We start from the raw sequence: 25,123 nt of genomic DNA, 5'->3' as shown, positions 1-25,123 counted from the left end.
GGAGGGTTGAAGAAGGAAAGTTATGACTTCTTTCAGAGTGCCTGAGCTCAGGAACTGGGAAGGGATTCTGGATGACTATGGCCAGAGGCACTGAGGAAATAAAAAAGTAAGAAAATAGCATGGTACTAGGAAGAAAGGTAGGAAAATCCTAATAACAGGGGTCCTACATCAAGCCAGATGTAGCTATAAAGCCTCAGCCTTTGAGGTAGGAAACAGACTCTGCCCCAGTCATCTTCAGCAAATGGCTGGACCAGAAAGGAAGGGCCTTGAAAGGACATAGTAGAGGGGGACATCAGATTTGAAAGTATTTATTTAATCCGTCTCATCCAGCACATGATCTGCAAGAGAGCAGAAGAGGAGAAGAACCTTCCCTGGAGGGTCTGTGTACCCCAAGCCTATACAAACTGGGCAATTTTAACATCTCTAAACCTAGAAGCTGACTATTTGCTATAAAAATATGGGATGGAGGGTTTGGGAAACAAAAGGGAAGACAAAGAAAGACTGGGAAAAGTGTAAACATAGTGATGTGGAAAGTCAGATGGTCTGAAAAACTTGGGAAGAAGTTTAGAGGTGGTAGCCAGCAAGGCTGGCACAGTGAAATAGAATGGATGAGGAAAAGGAACTTTCATCAAATAAGCAGAAAAGATGTTTCCATTAGAGATAGACTTTGACTGCATGTTTGGGGGTGAGTGCTGTAAAGGAGCAACATGGGTCTGACTGGGCAAGGTATGACAAGTCTGAGGAGGAAGGATTCCTCTAAGAATTGTCTGCAAAGAATTGGCCCTGGAGGACCTTCCTGTACTAGTGTAGACTACTAAAAGGACTGGCCTGAAATGCCTTAAACCCCCTAAAACTACAGAGCCATCTGATGCTCACCATTGCCACTGACATGGATGCAGTTCTAGTCTGGACTTTATGCACTAAGCCTACTAAGATGTAGGTCAGATAATGGGTTGTATCAGTATCTTCCTTGCTTTGCAACAGGCATTTTTCTCTATCATTTGGAACAGGGAAGGCCACCTTTTCCTGATGCTCTGTTAAATGACATTAGTTTCCAAATCCAGCACAAACCCCTGCTAAGCCAGTACTTATTGTTCCCAGTGTATGTTAAACACTCTTCAGTAAGAATATTTTCCTTATTCCCTTGGTTCTCCTCCATGTGGGCAGCGTACCTCAGCCCTTTCCTCATTGTCATAACTCTTCGATGGTCTCTTCTACCCTTAGGGAGGAGATCTCAGTTTTCCCCCAAGGCTCACTGTTAGGCTGGGCTGACACAGCTCCAGGCCCAGCTGGCAGTAAGAAAGTCTGCCCAGTATTTATACAGATAAATACCAAGCATACATACACGTATACACAGCTGAAGACATGGATCAACACAGATGCAGTCACAGAACAGCACCAATGGCCTCATCTTTTGTCCCTCTCTGGCTGGAGTTTGCAGTGAGAAATCAGGGTTCTAGACAAGGATTCAATAGTTGGAAATATGTGTATACACATGTACAGTGTGCAAACTTTCCACATGTTTCCATGCTGAAATATTGAGTCCAGTCGTTGTCACTGGATCCCAGTCACATGTGCCAGCCCTTGGACCTCTGAGTCCCCTAGCGCTGCAGTTCAGTCATTATGTCCACACACACACCTCTCACACAGCTCCCTCTCCAAAAAATCCCTGCTCCTTCTGGTTGCCACCTCTCACTTTTCTTGCCATTAGAGACACACCCCTGGAGCCCAGCTGACCTCACTTACTTGGCAGGTAGTCTGGCCTCATGTTCACTAGTGATCACAGGTTTGCACACCCTCCCTCTCCCCAGCTGCCATCATGGGGAACACATGGCCCCTCTTGCCTGTGGCCCAACTCCCATGTCTGCTGCTTAAGTTCACCTGCTCTGCTTTCTCCAGCTGCTGGTGCCTGTAGTCTGACTCCAGTTCCTAGCCCTTAGATGTCCAGACACAAAATGCATGTACATAGAATGGACAGTTCCTCCCTCAGGTAAATACTTAGAAATGGAACTTAGTAAGACAGGGTTTAGTAAGACTGAGTTAAGCCAGTACAAAGCACAGCCAGACAAGCATAACACCCCAGCATCCTGTTTACCTGTGAATGGCCCATTTATAACTGTATTCCTCCACTTTTCTGCATCTATTCTTCCCCAAGTACAGTAGTTCTGAGTTTTACTTGGGAACATTGACCATACCTGCCTTTATCATGGTACTTTTTTGTTTTCCCTTATTTCATCTTTAATCTTAGAAGAAAACAGACTGAAAAAATCAGATATTTTGAACTGAAAAATGAAAGTGTTGTTAATTCAGCTACTCTTCAAAAGACAGTAACATATTAAGCAATTCCCTAGAGACACACTAGAGGTCCCGAGTTAACATTTTCCAGTACTTCCTTCCTTTGGAGAGTCTTCAGTCATCTTTTGTTTACTGACACAGAAAAGCTAATCTGAATAAAAATCTTCATCCTGGAATGAGTAATAAATTCTAACATAAGTGATTAAAGAAGAAGGTGCAGCCCAACTGCACTGAGATGTTTTTTTGCCTTGTCTCAGAGTTCTTACACAGAACAATCTTAGAATTAATTCCCACAGCCTCCACAATCTGTTTAATTTCCCATCAAGTGTCTGAAATAGTTTCTTCTTACAGGATTTAAGGTCTGATTACTACTGGAAAAAAAAAGGCTTTTAATAGGTTTGGCATGACAGACAATAATCAAACTAAAAATCCTGTACTATCTTCATGCAAAAGGCATGCATTTTGGGGCATTGATCAAAACAGCAGTGTCCTATGAAACTGTCTCAGCAGGGTCCATGGAAGTGTCTAAAAGTGTCCCATCCTAGCAGTAAGGTGAAAGGGCAAAATGTCAATAAAATAAAATGAAGAACAAGTAAAATCAAAATAAACCTTCCATAAAAAGAAGAAAAGCTTGTGAGGAGTAAAAGCTAAAAATATGCATCAAGGATAATTAGTATTGAAACATAAAAGGATATGGAAGTATATTAAATTTGTTCAAACTTATTTGCTGATGTATTGACTTTGAAAACAGCATAAAAATTCAAAGAAAAGTGTAAAAGTTATGGAAAGTAATTAAAAAAACAAGAAGGTCCATATCATATGCAATTCTTTGACAAGTCACTGAAACTGTAATATCACCAGCACAAGGTTCAACCTCATGGCAGCACAGGAAAGGAATAATTTCTCCTGAGAAAACCAAAGAACTGGCCAAACCCCTATTTCTAAGATGCAAAATGTTCATGACAGTGGAGATCAAATGAAACTTTTATACATCATATAAAATGCATTTTCATTCCTGAATGGGGAGAAGCTATAGCTTCTCAGGTAAGTTCTATTAACTCCCTTAAAAAAAAGTATTTAAAAAGTGAGAGAGGGAACATTCACTACCAAATTTTTGAGATTTCCACTGCTCTGAATCCTGGAGGATTTGGGAACCAAGCCTCAGGCCCTAAGAAAGTACAATTTGCAAGGCTCATAGAAAGAACATGCCTTTTAAATATCTAGAGGCCAAGGGAAGATATAAATCTCTCTAGAGCATCAGGCAAATAGGCGAGAGGGGATAACAACAAAATGTGGAGAAAAGGGGAAAATTTCAGAAGTATCCCAAAGTTTTTTGAAGCTGCAATATCAGGATTACTGAAGGTCATTAGAATTGAATGTGTGTGATTCTTTAAAACTTTCTTTAAAAGTTCTGTTCTCTAGGGAAAAAAGAAGCAGTTGTAACAACAATTTGGAATCTTACATATTCAGAAAAGAATGGATAGCTGTATAGGTTGTATATATAGAACTGTATAGAACAGAATAGAATCTATTCTATATATAGAATAGGCTAACTAGGATGTATGTGGCAGGCTAGAAACAAACAGAGTGTTCATGAGGTTTATGTCTAACTATGGTTTTTCTTTTGAGAAAAAATGGCTTGTGGAGATGTCTTGATTTTTGTAGAAGTGAATTAGAGCTCCCAGGAAGATTAACTAGCAAGGAATATGAATCCCTGGCTGGAAAACTGAAGAAACTAAGATATGATTAAACATGACTTTTTGTGCCTTTGCTATCTTCATCTATCATCTTTGCTTCTGACTAATATGATCCAAGTTGTGAAATGCTGTGCTCCAGATACAAAGAAAACTATTCAGAATGAAACAGAAATAGGTGTACTTTTGCTGGAAATCCTTCTGCAAAGATGGCCCAATAGCCAATGATGTAAATGGGTAAAAAAAAAATCACTTATGAATCCACTGATGCTACATTCCTGTCTGAGCTCCAACATGGAATGAGAGCTCAGCATTGAGCCAGCAACACACTGGTCTGTGAGAAATTCCACATTTGTATCAGGAGCTGGAACACTGACTTGTGGGAAAGCTAAAGCAAACCTTGGAGACACATGAATATTTAGCTTTGCTTTTACTGGCCCACCAAAGAAAGTATCAAAGCTGGACAGTGCCTTCTCTCTCTCTGCCCAAACTTGACAGACAGAGCAAGGGGAGGGGCATTGGTCTTTCTTAACTCTAACCTCACCGTGAGCAGGAGCACACTGTCCTGGGATTGCTGGAGGGCCATGCTGGCTGTTGTGCTTGCCCTTTTACCTGGTGAGAGACAACAGATCTGTCTGCAGCAGGGCTCTCATCCACGCCATGCAGGGCTATTGTTAGGTAGAGGATCCCTTTGGTCATCATCTGTACTCCTACTGCTCACTCTCTCTTGTTATCTCTTATTGATGCAGGTGTTGGTATTGGAGCCTACATTGCTCAGTGGCCAGAAAAAATCCATCAGAAACCAGGAGGCTCTTTGATTATCTCCTGCTACCAGACTTATAGCAACTTTGCCTATATGTACTGGTACCAGCAGCCTCCAAGAAATGGTTTGAAGTTAATAGTCAGCAGTAGTTCATGGAGTTATAACTCTTACGAGGACGGTTACAGTGAGGCCAAGTTTGAAATAAACAGAGTGAGTCGTAATTCCACTCTGATGACAATCAAGAATGTGACACCCCAGGATGAAGCCACGTATTTCTGTGCTGCGAGCGGTCACACAGTGTAGCGACGGGGTTGAAAACTAAGATAAAATCCCCACCTTCTTTGAGTGAGAGATGGAGTCTTTGAAAAATGTGAGACAGTCAGGAGAGTGGCAAAGGAAGAGCAGAAAGAAGACAACATAGAAGTTGGTGCAATGGACCCAAGATGTTTAGAATGGGAGAGAGACAGAGCAATGCAGCAACCTCTGTCTTTGAAGACAAAGACCTTCAGAAATACAAACCCGCAGATCAGCATAGAGAACTGAAGCACAGCTGGTATGGTTAGATAAGGCAGCAGATATTTTTGATGATTAGCACTCCAGAAGCACAGTCATGTTCCAGGGCTCTAGTTCCCCACAGATACTCCCACAGCACCAGTAAAAGAATACAGAGCAGCTGGAGAATTCAAAGTTCTTCAACATATTCATGATCGACACAGAACTGAGGTGCCCAATTAGAAACTGATTGGTGTGTGAGAAGAGATCAGCCCCTGATTATGGACTTAGAAGAATGGGAAAAGTAACAGTGGAGGAAAACATACCCAGGGGACCAGGCATACCCCCCCTTTGTGGAAGCAACAGTCCTTTGTCATCTTTACAAGCAACACTGTGCACTGCAGCATTTTATTCAACTGCTTCACACACTGCTTAATTGCAGGATCCCTTTCTTCTCTGCCACAGGGATGCCTACAATTCTGAGCTGGACCGAGGCATCCCCTCAGGGCAAAACCTCATAGGCAGAGAAAAGAAACCACAAAGAGCTGCTGTTACTTGTGAGAAACAGCTGAAGGCAGAAATTTCCTCCCATTGTGCCTCTGTCTCCATTGCTTGCAGAGCTGAACTTCTGATGAACTAATTGCTCTTCTGTGATAGACCTGGGAAAGCTGAGGGCAAGGTATTATTAGGGTTCCCTCACCTGCCATTGCCTGCCCATGCTCCTGTTTTTATTGCATAACCTAGGACTTACCTTTTCTCCAAAGGAAGGCAAACAGCTCATAAAAGAGCGAAAGGTGTTTTTAAGAAAGTGTGGCCATACCCTGTGTATTTTGGGTTCTGTTTTTAGGCTGTGGCCCTGACAGTCTGCCTACTTACCACTGAGCATGAACCAATTGTCTCAGGTGCTCATGTGGAGGCCATGGCATATGAAGCACTTGGCTATCACAGGTAGCAAATGTACTGTGCTGCTCCATGATGTGGCAAAGCTGGATATGGATATGCTGAAGTGACACACACTCTGTGATCACAGCAAGAAAAGGAGTGGGATGTGGTAAGAATAGCCGGTGAGAGCAAGGAGCAGGAATCAGCTGGGAGCATGTGCTCTAAAAGATCCTCACACTCCTCGTCACCAGCATTGCTGGGTGGCTCCTGCAGTGCCAAGATGGATCACTCAGATTCATGGCAGCATCCAAGTTTCCTGATCAACCACACTCCATAAACATGCCTGTGCTCTGAAAGAAAATAAACTGTTCTGGGCTAGGGAAATCGAGGCATGTGACACCCGTGGAGCCAATATTCTCCTGACTTCAGGGACTGCTCAGCAGCAAATGTAACACATCGCTCCTTGCTCTCAGGGAGTGCTCCTCAGAACACCCTCAGGTCCATGATCTCCTCCCTATTCATGTCAGGCTACAAACAGCAGGGAAGCACTGGGAAAGTGTTATCTCTCACATAGCAGAAACATACTGAGTTCCTTTTTTCTTCAGCCTCTTATCTTTTTGTAGAGATCATCTTTGTAAAACCTGTTGTCGCTGATGCTGTCTGGCATTATTGAATTATTACTGCTGATCCAAATTCGCTGAGAAAGTTTCAGGAAAACTAGTTCATGGTGGAATCATGAAGAAATATAAACACTATGGTGGAGACTTTGGGTGATTTTTTTTTTTTTTTGAGCTCTGGTAATACAACAGAGGAAGGAACTTTTTTATTTCTCACCTCCTGTGCACTTTTAGTTTTGACTGGCAAAGGCAATTTTTAGGCTTTGTGATAACAAACTTATCAGTCACCTTCAACATACAGCAGTTTAATGAGGTAGCTATTGAGTGCTCACAGCTGTGCAATTTCCAAGTGGCAATAGCAGACCACAGAAATCTCTAGGTTCATTGCCATCGTTAATTCTGTGGTTACAGTTCCTTTTTCCAACTCTAAGGGACATTTTTCTCCCATGCAGTACTTCTTTGGCCAGCCTGAATTGCATCTGCACAAAAAGCCACTATTCTAAGAAGTTTCTCATGAAACAGCTACTCTCCTTCTTGTCTCATTGCTTGCCCTCAGATTTGTTCAGATCATTAACCAGATTCCTCCTTCAACCATCTTTTCAGTGCACAGACAGGCCATTAAAAAGAAAAATGGAGCAAAAGAGAAAAAAGAGAGAAAGGACCACAGAAGTAATCTGATTGTTTGCAAGATGCAATATCGAGATTACTGAAAGTCATTAGAATTGAATGTGTGTGTTTCTTTAAAAGAATTAGGGAGAAAAAAAGCAGTTGCAACAATAATTTGGAATCTTACATATTCAGAAAAGAATGGATAGTGGTATAGGTTATATAGAACCGTATAGAATAGAACGGAATATATTCTATATATAGAATAGGCTAACTAGGATGTATGTGGCAGGCTAGAAACAAACAGAGTGTTCATGAGGTTTATGTCTAACTATAGTTTTTCTTTTGAGAAAAAATGGCTTGTGGAGATGTCTTGATTTTTGTAAAAGTGAATTAGAGCTCCCAGGAAGATTAACTAGCAAGGAATATGAATCCCTGGCTGGAAAACAGAAGAAACTAAGATACGATTAAACATGACTTTTTGTGCCTTTGCTATCTTCATCTATCATCTTTGCTTCTGACTAATATGATCCAAGTTGTGAAATGCTGTGCTTCAGATACAAAGAAAACTCTTCAGAATGAAACAGAAATAGGTGTACTTCTGCTGGAAATCCTTCTGCAAAGATGGCCCAATAGCCAATGATGTAAATGGGTCAAAATATCACTTATGAATCCACTGATGCTACATTCCTGTCTGAGCTCCAACATGGAATGAGAGCTCAGCATTCAGCCAGCAACACACTGGTCTGTGAGAAATTCCACATTTGTGTCAGGAGCTGGAACACTGACTTGTGGGAAAGCTAAAGCAGACCTTGGAGACACATGAATATTTAGCTTTGCTTTTACTGGCCCACCAAAGAAAGTATCAAAGCTGGACAGTGCCTTCTCTCTCTCTGCCCAAACTTGACAGACAGAGCAAGGGGAGGGGCATTGGTCTTTCTTAACTCTAACCTCACCGTGAGCAGGAGCACACTGTCCTGGGATTGCTGGAGGGCCATGCTGGCTGTTGTGCTTGCCCTTTTACCTGGTGAGAGACAACAGATCTGTCTGCAGCAGGGCTCTCATCCACGCCATGCAGGGCTATTGTTAGGTAGAGGATCCCTTTGGTCATCATCTGTACTCCTACTGCTCACTCTCTCTTGTTATCTCTTATTGATGCAGGTGTTGGCATTGGAGCCTACATTGCTCAGTGGCCTGAAAAAATTCTTCAGAAACCAGGAGGCTCTTTGATTATCTCCTGCTACCAGAATTATAGCAACTTTGCCTATATGTACTGGTACCAGCAGCCTCCAAGAAATGGTTTGAAGTTAATAGTCAGCAGTAGTACATGGAGCCATAACTACTATGAAGATGGTTACAGTGAGGCCAAGTTTGAAGTAACCAGACAGAATACTGATCACTTTCTCATGACAATCAAGAATGTGACACCCCAGGATGAAGCCACGTATTTCTGTGCTGCAAACGATCGCACGGTGTAGCGACGGGGTTGAACACTAAGATAAAATCCCCACCTTCTCTGAGTGAGAGATGGAGTCTTTGAAACATGTGAGACAGTCAGGAGAGTGGCAAAGGAAGAGCAGAAAGAAGACAACATAGAAGTTGGTGCAATGGACCCAAGATGTTTTGAATGGGAGAGCGACAGAGCAGTGCAGCAACCTCTGTCTTTGAAGCTAAATTATTAATCAGATCCATTCTTCCACCATCATATCTTTTCATTGCACACATATGCCCTGAAGAAGAGCTGTTGCTTAACTTCATGGGGTTGTGGCCAAAAGCATTGGATGTTTATGGAAAGTGTACTAGTGTCTCTAAAACAAATGTGTAAAGCTCAGGGTGTCTCTGTAATATGGCCTGCTTCCTTGTACTTGCTGCTCTGCGAACGCCAAAGAATGCAGGACAGATATGACTGATGCAATCTCTAATTTCCTGTGAAATTCTCCCACAAAAAAATATTATTGTTAGAAAATATATCCCTAAATGTTTCTTCCTTACACATTCTTGTTTTCTCTTGTCTGATGTATTAGGCAGCATAGCCTCCAAAGCTCAAAAACCTCCTATGAAAGACTTGGAAATAAAAATCAAGGATCTCCCTCCCCTTTGCTCTGTCACTCATATTTATTTGTATTCATGGCCTGCAAGTCCTTTCCTTCTGACAGGTTGCCAAGGAACTTTAAGGTGCAACAAGACTGGTCTCTGCTGGCATGTCTTGGAAATTGCCTTTTGAACATGACCTGAGGAGCTGCTAGCACCACATACTCCTTCAAAACTAATGGAGAGGCGACTTCATTCTTTTTAAATTAAAGACTAAGTGTCATTAAGGACACTAATAGAGCTCTAGACTGATAAAACTCTAGTTTTATCATTTAGGCAGTGACAGCCAAAAAAAAAAAAAAAAATCCCAGAAGCATTTTTTGACAAATTCAATGTATACAAACAAAAGTTCTGTATAAACATACATAATTAGTGACTTAAGTATTCTGTTCACTGTTGTAGAAGAGAGAGAGCAACCCAGGAGCATGCTGAGATGACCTGCCTAATATCTTGTGTTCTATAGTCCTATCTCTTGGTCCTACATGTTACATCTTAGTCCATGTTTCTCATTCCATTCTCTGGGACACTAACACCTCTTCCCAGCTAAACAGGCTGTTTGAGAAATTATGGGCTCTTCTCTGATATCTGAAAATAACAGACAAAATATTTTGTGATTCTCCTAGTGGAATGACCTTGTTTTGAGGGATTTTGTCCTATGATTTACAGTCTATTTTTCATATCCAGGCAGACTCAAAGGAAGCCATTACAGAGCAATATGGTCAGGTTGATAACTATGTGCCGAAACTTTGTGAGACAAAACCCTGCCACTTACATATAAGGAGGGGGGATGAATGTAGCCTGCTACCTCTCCCCATCATTTCCTGTCCCTTCAGACAGTCTGCAAAATGAAGGCCTGCTCTTACTCTCCTATTCCTAGATGAACCCTTTTCATAGGGAGAGTCACAAGCTCTAGGAAGATGCTCTCAAGCAACACCAAGCTACAAACACCAGCCCATAGTAAGCAAATTACTCTCATTGCAAACCAAAAATTGCAAAATATGAGCTTGAGGTTTGCTTGTCATCCTGGGGGGAGAAGAAAGAATAGAAAGGAAGGCAGCATGAATACTGCCACGACATTACCAAGTGAGAAATGACTGCATTTAAAGCCAACCTATAAAAGAATAAAAAGTATTACCTTTTTGAGTATAAGAAAAAAATCTTGAGATTATAATTTGAGGAATATTGGATACACTGAGAGGTAATTGGACTATCACAAAGAAACAGCAGTGGCAAAGGAAGGATGTGGGCTGTGGCTCTGTCATGGTTTAGCCGTAGCCAGGATCAAGCCCCACACAGCTGCTTGCTCACTCCCCACCAGCAGGACTGGGGAGAGAATAGGAAAAGCACAAGTGAAAAACTGATGGCTTGAGATAAAGGCACTTTAAGAGGTAAAGTAAAAACTGTGCACACAAGCAAAGCATAACAAGGAATTCATTCTCCACTTCTCGTGGGTGGGCAGGGGTTCAGCCATTCCCAGGATGGCAGGGCCCCATCACCCGTAATGGTGACTTGGAAAGACAAACACCATCACTCCAAATCTCCTTCTCTTCCTTCTTCTTTCCCCTGCTTGCCCCTTTCACATAGTGAACATGACACCATGGGATATGGACTATCCCTTGGATCAGTTAGGATCAGCTCTCCCTGCTGTCCTTCCTCCCAAGTTCCACCAGCCTCCTTGCCAGCATGTTGGTATGAGAAGCTGAAAAGCCCTTGAATGCTGTGAAAGCACTGCTCAGCAACAACAAAAACATTTCTATCTTGTCAACAGTATTTGCAGAACAAGCCCAAAAGACAGCCCCACAGCAGCGTCTTTCAAGTAAATTAACTGAACCACAGTCCAAACCAGCATAGGTAATCATGGCAATCCTTCCTGGTTGACAAAAACAGGGGGTGGAGTCATGGGTGGGATTGTTTTTGTAGGAGACTGTATCATTGTGGGGACAGGGGGATCCACGATGATACATTCTCCAGGAAGCCTTTACAAAAACCCATGGGTACCTGAACCTTGGGGCCATGCATGTTAAGGCAGCAGCTGCAGACAATTCTGCAGCAGAACAGGCGTGCTCTGCCTTGGTTTCTCTTAACACACCTTGTATGCTGGGATTTACTTTCATCATCTGAGAACTGAGCCTGCCCTCACTGGCAAGCAAGCTAGGAAATTCTGAGATACTGAAATTAATTTTCACCAAACCAAACTGTGACTGCAGATGCATCTAAAGCCAATCAACCATGCAAAGTTGGAATTATTATTTTTTCCTGATGCACCAATGTTTGCAATAGATGACAAAATGTTTGTTTCTTAATGTGGTACAAGTGTTAGAATTCTGACATGTAGCAGGTATCTCTCAGAGGCACTACATGAAATGTGTTGGGGTTTTCTGTCTTAAATAATCAATCCTCCAGTATCTGTTGAGTGCCTTATGTCTGTGAGAACAAAGGTTGCCTGTAATCCCCATCCCTGCCGTCTCACTGCAGCTCTTCCTAATGGCTGTGAAAGGTTTGTCTGGGACTGGTCAACAGATTCTTCTGGGCTCTCCTTGTGTGGATTATTTTAACCAATCAGAAAACTGAACGGGATTCTGCAAGACTATTGAAGACAGCTGGCCTGCCATGGAAAAGAAAACAGTGGGATTTGTTTTAGTTCCCTGCCAAAGGTGAAGCACCTGCATTTGACTATGAAAACCACAATGCACGTGTCATTTGATTATTAACTTCACAAATTGCAGAAAATAAGGCATCAAAATGCTTGGAATACAAGACTGACAGTGCGGAAGTTCTAGGTGTGGAAGAGTTCTATTCCTAGGCAGTGACAGCCTTTGGGTTTGTCTGCTTGTTTTCAAGATGTGCAAAATGAGAATAGCAGATAAAATAAGTGATGTAGCATGAAGCTTGGAGAAAGGTGGCAAAAACAGCTTGGGGTGAAATGTAGACAAAGTATCAAATGAATTCTACAGACTATAAAACTGATTTCAAGCTGGTTTTCTATTATATCCCTTTAGACAGAGATTGAGTGATGTTTGGAATTCCAAATGCAGATTTCTTAGGCTTTGATTATAGTAAGGCAGATGCAGTGTCTTCTCTTAGTTTATGATACATCACTTGGTCACGGTGTACACCTCTGGTTTGTCTTTCGGCAGTGGCACAAAACTTACAGTTATGGGTAAGAAATTTCTGTTTCCTCTTTTAATTCACTTCAAATGCCATGTCTTCTCATTAGAGAATTTAATGATTATTCTCCCTTTCATTATAAAACTGATGTTCTCCTGGTGTGCTAGTAACCCTGTCTACTTCATAGAATAAGTTTGGTCCTCTAGGTAGCAGTCCACCTTTCATTTTGGAGAATGAAATTAGTGCATTGTCAGTAAAGAAAAAGCTGTCCCTAGAAAGAATGAGGATAAGGGATAGGATAAATAATGTGTACGTGACATAAAAAAAAGTTCCTACTGAATCAACACACGGAAAAATTCCCCAAAAGTATAGCTACTCTCTGTAATGCTGGTTCTGCTGGGGTTAGAGAGATGATTAAGGACAAGTCAGCGAAAAGCTGTCTATCCATCTGGAAAGAACTGACTTACAGTTACACTTTGAAGGGGTCTACGAAACAAAATCAAGATGATACAAACTCAAAGTACCCTGACTATTTCCAGGGTAAATTAAAGAATGTGTTGCCTCAGATAACCAGGAAACACACGCGTGCTGGCATTTTTGGTTGATGAAACAGAAGGCAAAAATAAATGCTCAGCTTTATAATAAGCAATACTAAAATCTCTCTACAGCTTTTTAAGTCCTTATAGAAAGTATCTCTCCACAGCACAGCCAGTTTATTTCCACTGTACAGGCTCACCAGGATGGTGATAAAAAGATCATTAAGGACAACAGTATTACTATTTCAGAATAGGTGCTCAACAGCCACTGAAAACCACAGAAGAAGAATATATGATTCATTTCAAGGGAAAGAGCTCTCAGAGAATGTTTATTTCTGAGCCACATTTATGGATTTGGATTGTCCAAATCTGGGGAAAAGAAGGCTGCTGCTCAGATGTTGATAAATGACGGTGATCTCTTCTACTGCTTGTGTTACTCCTGGTGTTCGAAGAATTGATGCCTCATATATTTCTACCACATTGTGCCACTACAGAATAAACTGATAACAGGTGGTGAAATTCAATCTCCAAGAAAAAAAAATGATCAGCACATTTTTTGAAATCCAAAGTTTATCTGTGGTGCCTGAGCTGGTAAAAATTAATACACTGACCCCTTGTTGACCACAGATATTTAGGCAGCAAATTTGAATTATCATCACCAAGGAAGGACAGAGAATAAAAGCAGAGACTACCTTTCAAGGAAGGCCTTCCAGGGAAAGGGAAAGGGAAATGGAAAGGGAAAGGGAAAGGGAAAGGGAAAGGGAAAGGGAAAGGGAAAGGGGGCATATTTAGGAACTTCTATGAAGGGCAGAGCAGACCAGGACTCTGTGCTCTATATAAAACAATTTTTTGCAAGTAAAGAAAAGGCATTCATTTTAGAAGATAAAAATATTCAAAATGTTAAACAAAATTTAAAGGAAATGTGGCTATTTAGCTGATAAAAAGAAATTACTCAGTCAGCATATGGGAAATATTTTCTAATACTCTAATATGACACCTAGATTAATAGACAAATATCCTATAAAAAAATGGTGGAACCTCCAACAACTGATTCACCTACACCTAAAGCAAAATGGCTCTGGACAGGGCATTTCTGGTGTTGATCACAGCTGTTTAGGCACATAGATTTGGTAGTGTTCCCTTACAGATTTGTTTTTTTAGGGGATATGAATACTTGGTGTTACTTGTTTTGTTGATACCACATGAGGGGAGGGTTAGTCCACAGGTTTGGCTCAGAGGACTGGGAGTAGAGGAGAGGTTTTTCTGCAGATGCAAAATGGTGTGAATAATAGGCAATTGTTCTTTGGCAGTGGGACAAAACTTACAGTCATAGGTAAGTAAGAAGTCAGATCTCTGTGATCTATGTGATACTGGTTTAGAGGACAAGAACATTCTTAATTAAAAGCTTAATAATGATAATTTTTCATGCAGCCATGAGACCAGGATTAATGCTTTATTGCATGCTTATTAAAATGAGATGTGCTACTATGAAACTGAAGAATTTGCAAGCACAGATTTTGAGATCCCTGTTTCTGCCAACTTTCTAAGCCTGGGAACTTAATGAAGGGAGAAGGGAATAAATAATGCTGCTTCCTCTCATTCTCCAAGAAAATAGTATAGAACTTGGGAATGGAAATGACCAGTATAAAAGACCAGACACAATGCGCTGCTGATCAGACACTTCTTCCAGTTCTTGCTTTTACTAGTCCCCTTATTACATTTCTAGACTGCTCATTTCCTTTTTCTTTCCAGTATTTTTATCATTCTTTCTCTGTCCCTTTTACCTGACTTCATTTTTCTTTAATGGAGTATTCTATTTTGGTTTTAATCTTTTCTTTGGTGTCCTACTGTCTGTTGCCACCTCTCACTCATCAGCTGTTACGGCTATGAGCTGAAGAATTTGTCAGAAATAATTTTAGAATAGGAAAAAAAAAATCATAATGCCAAGTGCTGGAAGGGAGAAATAGAAGTGATCAACCTCTCTCCATACCAACTAAAAGGAAAGAGAGCAGTACTAAACACTCTATGGAGTTATCTCCATTTAATATCCAGGTCATCTAAAGCCTGTACAAGCTCATACAGAAGCAGCCCAGGGATCTTTGCAGAGCAAGCACTGGTGGTCACAATTAAGGCATCACCTGAATGCAAACACAAGGACTTAGGGGGCAAGATCTCTGCAAAATATTAATTTCTGCTCATCCTGCTAGCTCTCTTCCTCTGCAAAGGAGAGAGTGATCAGAAATAACAACCACAATTCATAGTGCCTTGATACAAAAATCCAACCCAGAGTAATAATCTTCTCTTTGGTTACATAGTTTTCCCTCCATTCCCTTTTCCAGCAGCACTCTACAGACCTCATGGGTTTCTCATGCTAGATGAGTCAAAAATATTTCTTCTACTCATCTAGCATGAGATATAGTATATGAAAACTTCCTGGCTTTAGTATCCCTGCTTAGCTTCTGAATAACTTCTCATGGCTGCCTTGTACATTCTTTTGGCTGAGGTCTGTTCTCAATAATCTTAAAAGTAGATATTAAACACCTTAGGACAGGAAACAATGCTTGATTTGCAAGTCTGTAGAATCTAGCATCATTTTGGGAAGGTGGGTAGCCTAGGATCAGAGCTCCTCATACCTACAATAAGCTAAAAATTAAATTACATAAAGAGATGTTTAATATTCTTAAAAATGCATTGGTTAAGACCCAAGGCAAAACCTGTCCCTGGCAGATTCATGTTACCTGCTTCAATAGTTTTCACTTCAGACAGTGAGAAGGATCAGCTCCTTCCTTCCTTCCTTCCAGGTCATTTCATAGATGGGGGACTAAGTTGGGTATCCCATGACAGCATAAATCTGAGCAGTGCAATGACCACCATGTCTTAACTCCATCCCCAGGTATATAAGTCAGTTTGCTGAAGATGTTTGTGCCTTAAAAGAGACTCCCTTATCTATTAATACAATATTACAAATACAGGTCTTACTAACAGCAAATTATTTGATGGGGACTTTTCTGCCCATCTGTTTGCTCAGTTTCTTTGCAGCTTTGTATTCTTCTGACAGAGGCACTACAAGAAATTCATGTGCTCCTGCATTTCTGTGGCAGGACCCTTTATGCTTTTGTGTAACGAGTGAAAAGAAATCCTTCCACTTTCCTGGTGTGTTGTATCCAATAGATACAAATTGTCCGACAGACAGCAGGCAAAAGGCCAGGTGTTTCAGGAGTAACAGGGCATAAATTCAGGACCATTTTCAGGGAGTTGGGATTGAACAGAGGCATGGAGGCTCTGGACCATGTTGCTTTGTGTTTCAGGGAAGAATGATGAAATCATACCTCCAGCTGTGGCCATCTTTTCCCCATCCAAGCAGGAGATCCAGCAGAAGAGCAAGGCCACGCTGGTGTGCCTGGCCTCTGGTTTCTACCCTGACCACCTGACTCTGGGGTGGAGGGTGAATGGTGTGAAGAGGACTGAAGGGGTGGGGACAGACGAGTCCTCCACACAGAATGGGAGCACCTACTCACTGACCAGCCGACTGAGGATGCCAGCCTGGGAATGGTTCAACCCTCTGAATCGATTTGAGTGTGTTGCCAATTTTTTTCAGAATGGAACAACAGCATCAATAAACAAATTTATCTCTGGTGATGCTGGTGAGTAAAAAAAAGCATCTCTTACCATGCTGTCTAAGATAGAAATCACAAATCAAAAGAGCAAGTGTTATGATATGAACCACATCTATATGCAGCTTCTATACAGGGTGTTCTTCTGGCACAAATACAGACCTAAATATTGAGGCATTAGCAGATGTCTCTTCCCATTCCTGGGCCTTTGTTCCTGTGATACCATTCTACATGTAGAGTTTCTTCAGGCTTTCCACTGAGAAATCTCTGTAATGGAGTATCACTAAGCCCCTAGAGTAGTAGGAAGAATGAGGCAGTGTTGTGTACTATATAGTAAGACTTCGAAAATCTGTATTCTGTCTGCTCTGAAGAGACACATGACTTTCAATTCATTTTTGTCTTTCAGGGTGTGCACTCACAGAAGGTACGTGTGGCTTCTCACATGAAGAGAATTTAGCCTCTTCTCCCAGGCGATTACCAGTGTGTATTTTAATGCCAGTCTTACTGACAATAAGTACAACATGTGGGAGATATCTGCTGTATGAATAGCTTCTTCTTTCTCCTGTAAGTGATTTGTCTGTGATATTAAAAAGAAAGGAAAAGAAGAAAAGTTTTTTGGAGGGCTGTTTGTGCATATTGTATGTAGCTCCGCTTTGGGCTTTAGCTCTCCCATATGATTCCATTTGAAAACAAAAGAAATCATGGTACCTTCCTGTAGACTGAAATGTACTCTTTATCATCTCCTCCTGTCCTAGAAACTGACTTCCATTGGGAAATTCTTGCTCAGCCAGGCAAGAGATGATCCATATTTACTCAAGTGATTCTGGCATCACGATTTAGGATATGATATTCTGAATATTTCTCAGTATCAAACTCAGAACAATTCCCATGACAAGTCACATTCCGCTCCACACTGCTATCCTATATGGAGGATATCCATAATAAAAATTACATTTCTTTCCTCTTTGTATGCATATTTGCACACTCCAATTTTTCAAGAGCTTTTTTAATGCTTCAGCAATCTTAACGCTGAACCAAGACAGATCTTGTATCTCAATGCTATGGCAACCCCTTTAGAATGAAAACTCCACAAGAATAAAACTTCTAGAAGCCCTCTTATTCTGGGCTTTGTAAAACTTTCCTGATCCATCAGCAGCACTCATAAGGCCACTCTCAATAATGAGACAAAAAAAAACATTTGTGTCGTGCGATTCACCCTATTTTGTGTTCCTGTCTGGGGACTCAGATGAACAGCCCTGTTCATCAGTGGGTGTGGAACTCAGTACTTTCCCAGCATAAAGCCAATCTCTGTCTTTCCTAGACTTGCTTTCTCTTTTGGTTCTTTAAGTTGCTATGTTCTGTCCCTTCCCTGGTTCTCTGGTGTCAGCAGAGCCACTCATTTGCTTCTAGTTCCTTTATGTTGCTTAGCTAAAAATTTCCAGGGTTCTCATTTGATGAACGCTCCATTAAAACTACCATCTTGCAATGATGATGATGAAAACTGAATAGACAAATACAAATGGTGTTTGACTTGCAGAGTCGTACTTGCGGTATGGAAATTCCCTGAAGCTCACTTACCTCATCCTCTGTGGCAAAGCCTTTGTCTATGCAGTTTTGGTGAGTGGTCTGGTGTGGACAGCCAAGGTAAGTCAGAGTGTCCCTGGAAGGCTGGGCTTACTCACTACTCAAGGATCAGTGCATGCAGGCTAAACCTTTTCTCAGAGGGCTGGCTGTTCTGCAGGTGCTCTGCCAGGCTTGGTGCAGTTCAGCTTGAGAAAAATCACAAGTGATGGGTTTTCTCTTACTGTTTGGCCAGAACTCCAATAAAATCAATGCTACCAAGCAGAGGAATTCCTTCTAACAATCCTCTTTGCACACATGAAAAAGATGAGAATTAAGGACAAGTAGCCCAGAAAGTAAGTAAGGGAAATAGCAGATTTATCATACATTTGTGTAACCATTGAACAGGGGCATATGTCAGCAGTGATAATAATAAGCAGGTTTTTGAGGTGATGCAGGGGATAAATCTGATCAAACATTTAAAAAGATTTATAAAGAACAGTGGATCGATCTAAACAAATGGGATAAATCAAACTAATTGCCAGGAAATGCTTTTTATTGGTAAGTTTTGCCTACGGCGGAAACATACAGGCAGTGGGAGCAGCAGGAGTCTCAGCACTTGTCCATTTAAAAGCAGAACAGGGAGATGTACTTGAAAAGTGGCCTGGTAGAGTTGAGGGCAAGGATGAGGACAATCTTGGTTATATTTTATGGTCCTTTTGCAAGGATATACTGGAGGGGATAGATTTGTCTATTTCTGGATCATAGTCATAGAATCACAGAATGGTTTAGGATAGAAAGAGCATTTAAAGATTATCTAGTTCCGTCCCCACAGTGAAATGGGCACGGACATCCTTGACTAGACCAGGTTGCTCAAAGCCCCATGCAACTGGGCCTTAAACACTTCCAGAGGTGGGACATCCACAGCTTTTCTGGGAAATCTGTTCCACTCTCTCACCATCCTCACCAGATCAAATTTCTTCCTTTAATCTGAAGCTACCCTTTATCAGTTTAAAATCGAGGCTCCTCATCCTGCTACTGCAGGCCTTGGTAAATGTCTCTGTTTTTAATTAAAAGTCCCCCATGGCCGTGTATTGAAAGGCCTCAGGCGGGGGCCTCTCCAGAGGCTTCTCTTCTCCAGTCTCAGCAGGGTTTGTTCTCCCAGCCTGAATCCCTGTTTTTGTGGGCCTCCTCTGGACCAGCTCTGTCATGGCCATGAGTTTCCTGTGCTGGGGCCTCCCGAGCTGGACACAGAACTGCAGGAGGGGTTGGTGGGGGTTCACACGGGCTTTTCTCCAAGTTTGTCCAGTTCCCTGTGGCCGTCATCCCTTCCCTCAAACACACCCATGGCCACACAGCTTCATGTCATCTGTGAACTTGCTGAGGCTGCACTTGGTCTCAGTATCAATGGCACACTGATGAAAGTTGAAAAAATGCTTCTGGCCCCAGTACAGTCCCTGGAGGGAAACCGTTCATGGCTGATTCCCACTTGAACATTCAACCTTTGATGGTAACTCTTGGGCAAGGTCGTCCAGCCAGTTCCTGTGCTTGTTTCTGTTGTTTGGTGGTTGTTATCATTACTATTTTATTGTTCTTCTTATTTTATCCCATTTTGTTTTCAATTAGACTGGTGTCAAGTTATCTAGAGAATAAATGAAGAGCCCTTGTCATCACATCAGCAGGAGCATACCAAGTTCTCTACCTTTCAGTAGCAAAAGAATCAATACTTCCATGAACTTCTGAATATAATGTTTTTGTAATTGTCTGTTGCCATCCTGTTCTTCACGTTTTTGTAATCACTGCTGAACTTTCCCTGTTCTTCCATATCATAATGTATCATATTTCACTGTAACATTTCTATAAAAATAGCACTATCTTAATCCTCTGAGGCTGAGAACTCATCTCCTTGATTCATGAATAAAGTTTTTGCTTCTTTTCCCTTGAAGAGCATGAGCTGTTGTTTTCAAATTTGGTCTTCTGTAGTTATAATGTCCTACCACTAAATTTTCAGACATGAATAGTGGCGTAAGCAACTCTCATAAAAGATCATTCACTGACAATCCCTGTAGAAATAACTTATCAGAGATGGGAACAGCGGAGACTCATCCAGCACTTACACTGTGTACCAACAAGCAGAGCAGGGCTGCAGGCTTTGGAGGCTTGCTCTGGCCAGACACTCATTTTGGGCCAGAACAGCTGCATAATTCAAAGGTGGTAGAGAAGGAAACAACATTCCAGCCAGATGAGAAGTGACATCCTCTTGGGAGAAGCATGGGAGCTGCTTTTTCTCTCACTTTGTTATTTTGTGGGATTACCTTGGCAATGACACCAGATTCACTGTGGTATTGAGGAAAAAGTTGGTGAATAGATTATAAGGCATCTGACACTTAATGATTTTGTTTCAAAAGGATCTGATGAGAGACTTGAGAGGAATCCGTCATACCTCTCTTCATGTCATTAAAGAAACAAGCTGCATCTTAATGCTAGAGGACAGATGGGTATAATGCTGTAAAATGGAGTTGATTTCCTGCTCAGTGTTTGTCACTCTTTCAATGTCCTCAAAACACTTCAGAAGAGGAGAAAATATCTTACTGAACCAAGAGATTTATTTGGTGCTCTGTGTACAGAAATCACTTAAGTAGTGTTGTGGCTGCTCCAAACAAAACAGAGAACTGTTTCCTGAAAAATACTTCTAACAAATGTGCTTCAAGGTGTCTTATATTGACAAGATGTGAATGAGCTGGTCTAGGGAAAGGTGTCCCCTTCCTCTTTGGAGAAGAAACAAAAGGAACAGTTCTCGGCAAGTGAGAATCCTGAGAAGGTTGTACAAAGGGGCGCATTTCAGGGGGTCTGACAATGATAAACAGAGTCATCTTTTGATTCTGAGGATGGGTTCTTTTCCCAAGAAAAAGAAATGTCCCATTATTCTTGCTCTGTGAAGTTGGAATAGACCGGAGCACAGCAGAATGGAATATTAAAAAATAATTCCAGCTCAGCCTGAAACACATTAAGATGAATATAATTTATTAGGACATTTGATGAAAATAGCTGAATTTATCAGAGCTGTCAGAAAATCCCAGATCAATCTTGTCCTCACACACACAGACTTTCAGAGTGGCCTTGGTAGAACTTGGTCAAAGTGAACAGGGGACAAACTTGGGCAGAGGAATTTTGGAGCAGACAAGCTACAGTGTGAAGGAGGGACATAACTAAGCCGTTCTATGGCAGGGAGGAATCTGGAAAATGACAGAGACTTCCCTTTTGTCTCTGGAATGTGAAGAATGTTCCCACACTGAATTCATATCTCTCAGTTGCTGGAAATTGAGGCCAAGGTCAGCAATCCAATCCTGTTATTTTCCAAGCGTGCTACAAGCCCTATAATTGTCATTCTCACACCCTTCTGCTATTATAGAGGTGCTTGTGCAAAGAGACCACTTTGAAAGAGAGTCAGAGACATATCTGGGCTCATAAAATATCTCCTCTTTCTTTTTTTTTTTTCTTTTGAATTGACATATGTTTAAAGGAAAGCTTTTGTCCATCAAGCTCTTTTTCAAGAGAGACAATTTTGTAGAGACAATGCTTGTGATTGGGCTGATGTTTACATTCAAGGAGAAAAGCAGAATTCTACTCTGCCCCCATTTGTTGTCTCTTCTTCTGGCCATACAGGAGACCACTTCGGACAAAGTGATGTCTTCAGGGTGATATTTACGTTAAGTCCACTTCTCTACAATTATACTGTGTCTCTTACAATTTTCAAGAGAACCAGCTAGGGAGAATGAAGGGGAAGATTTTAAGCAAAAAGGAAAGAGAGAATGACAGGTGCACTAGGCAATGGATGAAATATGATTAAATTGTGTTGTCCTTCCAAAGAAAACAGTAAATAGGAAAATGAGGAAAAGTAAGAAAACAAGGAAATAAGGACTAAGAAAACCAAAATAAAAATGAAAATAAAGACACAACCCAGAGATAAGGTAAAATGGATACAACTGAGAGACAAGGAAGATATCTAACCTGTAGTGGAGAACAAGCAAAGGGAACCAGATTGTGTTTCTGTAAAACAGTGTTTGTGGTGACCTTTTCTGTGCACCCTAAATTATATATTCAAGGGATTAGTAAATGTGGAAAGTCTTTCCAGAGATCTTTCATCCACTTTGCATCTCATTATTATCTCAAACCAAAAGTTAAACCATTTCTTCTGTGGAGGAAATGTTCTGTGGAAGCTCTCACAGTTCTGTGGAAGCTCACACTAGGCTAAATGAAGAATGAAGTCATACATTCTATGTATAAATGTTTCCTTCATAAATGTAGGAAAAACACAGACTAAGGTAGAGGTGAAACAGTGTAAATTTAGATGAATAAGATGATAATGAAAATAATCTAAGAAATATTTTGTGATTTTCCTAGTAGTATGACTTTGTTTTGAAGTATTTTGTTCTCTGCTTTGTAGTCTCTTTTTCATATAAAAAAGATTCAAGTGAAGCTGTTAAAGAGCAATATAAAAACATGTTTAGGTTAGGTTGTTAATTATGTCTCAACACTTTGTGATACAAGACTGCACACTTATGTATAAGGGAGGACATAAATGTAGCCTGTTACCTCTCCCATCTGTTCTCGTCCCTTTGGACAGTCTGCAAAATGAAGGCCTGCTCTTACTCCTAAAAGAAGCCCTTTCAAAGTCATAAGCCCGGGAGGACTCTATCAAGCAACACCAAGCTACAAACACCAGCCCATAATAAGCAAATTACTCTCATTGCAACACAGTTACGGGGGGCGGTTAAAGGTTTTTGTCATCCTGGAGGCAGAAGAGAGAAAGAATATAAAGGAAAGGAGCAGATATACTGCCATGACATTACCAGTGAAAAATGACTGCATTTAAAGCCAACCTATAAAAGAATAAAAAGTATTACCTTTTTGAGTATAAGAAAAAAATCTTGAGATTATAAATTGAGGAATATTGGATACACTGAGAGGTAATTGGACTATCACAAAGAAACAGCAGTGGCAAAGGAAGGATGTGGGCTGTGGCTCTGTCATGGTTTAGCCGTAGCCAGGATCAAGCCCCACACAGCTGCTTGCTCACTCCCCACCAGCAGGACTGGGGAGAGAATAGGAAAAGCACAAGTGAAAAACTGATGGCTTGAGATAAAGGCACTTTAAGAGGTAAAGTAAAAACTGTGCACACAAGCAAAGCATAACAAGGAATTCATTCTCCACTTCTCGTGGGCGGGCAGGGGTTCAGCCATTCCCAGGATGGCAGGGCCCCATCACCCGTAATGGTGACTTGGAAAGACAAACACCATCACTCCAAATCTCCTTCCCTTCCTTCTTCTTTCCCCTGCTTGCCCCTTTCACATAGTGAACATGACACCATGGGATAAGGGCTATCCCTTGGATCAGTTAGGATCAGCTCTCCCTGCTGTCCTTCCTCCTAAGTTCCTATACCCCACCAGCCTCCTTGCCAGCATGTTGGTATGAGAAGCTGAAAAGCCCTTGAATGCTGTGAAAGCACTGCTCAGCAACAACAAAAACATTTCTATCTTGTCAACAGTATTTGCAGAACAAGCTCAAAAGACAGCCCCACAGCAGCGTCTTTCAAGTAAATTAACTGAACCACAGTCCAAACCAGCATAGGTAATCATGGCAATCCTTCCTGGTTGACAAAAACAGGGGGTGGACTCGTGGGTGGGATTGTTTTTGTACCAGGTTATATCATTGTGGCACAACAGCGGGGTGACCACTATGATACATTCTCCAGGAAGCCTTTACAAAAACCCATGGGTACCTGAACCTTGGGGCCATGCATGTTAAGGCAGCAACTGCAGACAATTCTGCAGCAGAACAGGCATGCTCTGCCTTCGTTTCTCTTAACACACCTTGTATGCTGGGATTTACTTTCATCATCTGAGAACTGAGCCTGCCCTCACTGGCAAGCAAGCTAGGAAATTCTGAGATACTGAAATTAATTTTCACCAAATCAAACTGTGACTGCAGATGCATCTAAAGCCAATCAACCATGCAAAGTTGGAATTATTATTTTTTCCTGATGCACCAATGTTTGCAATAGATGACAAAATGTTTGTTTCTTAATGTGGTAAAAGTGTTAGAATTCTGACATGTAGCAGGTATCTCTCAGAGGCACTACATGAAATGTGTTGGGGTTTTCTGTCTTAAATAATCAATCCTCCAATATCTGTTGAGTGCCTTATGTCTGTGAGAACAAAGGTTGCCTGTAATCCCCATCCCTGCCGTCTCACTGCAGCTCTTCCTAATGGCTGTGAAAGGTTTGTCTGGGACTGGTCAACAGATTCTTCTGGGCTCTCCTTGTGTGGATTATTTTAACCAATCAGAAAACTGAACGGGATTCTTGAAGTCTTTCAAGCCAGCTGGCCTGCCATGGAAGGGAAAACAATGGAATTTGTTTTAGTTGCCTGTTATAGGCAAACCACCTCAAATAGAGAATGAGTGATGTTTGGGATTCCAAAACCAGTAATGGTTTCTAAAGCTTGTGCTTCTAGTAAGGCAGCTGCAGTGCATGCCTTCTCTTAGCTTAGGATACATCATTTGGTCACTGTGATTGCTGCTGATATGGTTTTTGGCAGTGGCACAAAACTTACAGTAATGGGTAAGAAACTTTTGTTTCCTCTTTTAATTCACTTCAAATGCCATGTCTTCTCATTAGAGAATGTCATCATTAACCTCCCTATCATTATTAAACTGGTGTGTTAGCAGGCCTGTCTGCTTTTCAGCATAGAGTAAGTTGGGTCCTCTAGGTAAGGACACACCTTTCATTTTGGAGAACTGAATGAATGTGTTTTCAGTAAAGAAAAAGCTGTCCCTAGAAAGAATGAGGATAAGGGATAGGATA

The 25,123-nt window shown here is 41.3% G+C and overlaps 1 gene segment (V, D, J or C); it reads left to right on the top strand.

Moving 5' to 3' along the window:
• The first annotated feature begins 8,345 nt into the window (after window positions 1-8,345).
• Window positions 8,346-20,053, top strand: LOC144245887 (T-cell receptor beta-2 chain C region-like). The segment is given in 7 exon segments: window positions 8,346-8,376; window positions 8,511-8,821; window positions 14,354-14,417; window positions 16,393-16,728; window positions 17,105-17,122; window positions 18,236-18,342; window positions 19,885-20,053. Coding segments are annotated over 7 exon segments (894 nt in total).
• The last annotated feature ends 5,070 nt before the right edge of the window (window positions 20,054-25,123 follow it).

This window comes from Lonchura striata, chromosome 2, assembly GCF_046129695.1.
Source record: "Lonchura striata isolate bLonStr1 chromosome 2, bLonStr1.mat, whole genome shotgun sequence".
Classification (NCBI taxonomy): domain Eukaryota; kingdom Metazoa; phylum Chordata; class Aves; order Passeriformes; family Estrildidae; genus Lonchura; species Lonchura striata.
This window is presented reverse-complemented; position numbering and strand designations above follow the sequence as displayed.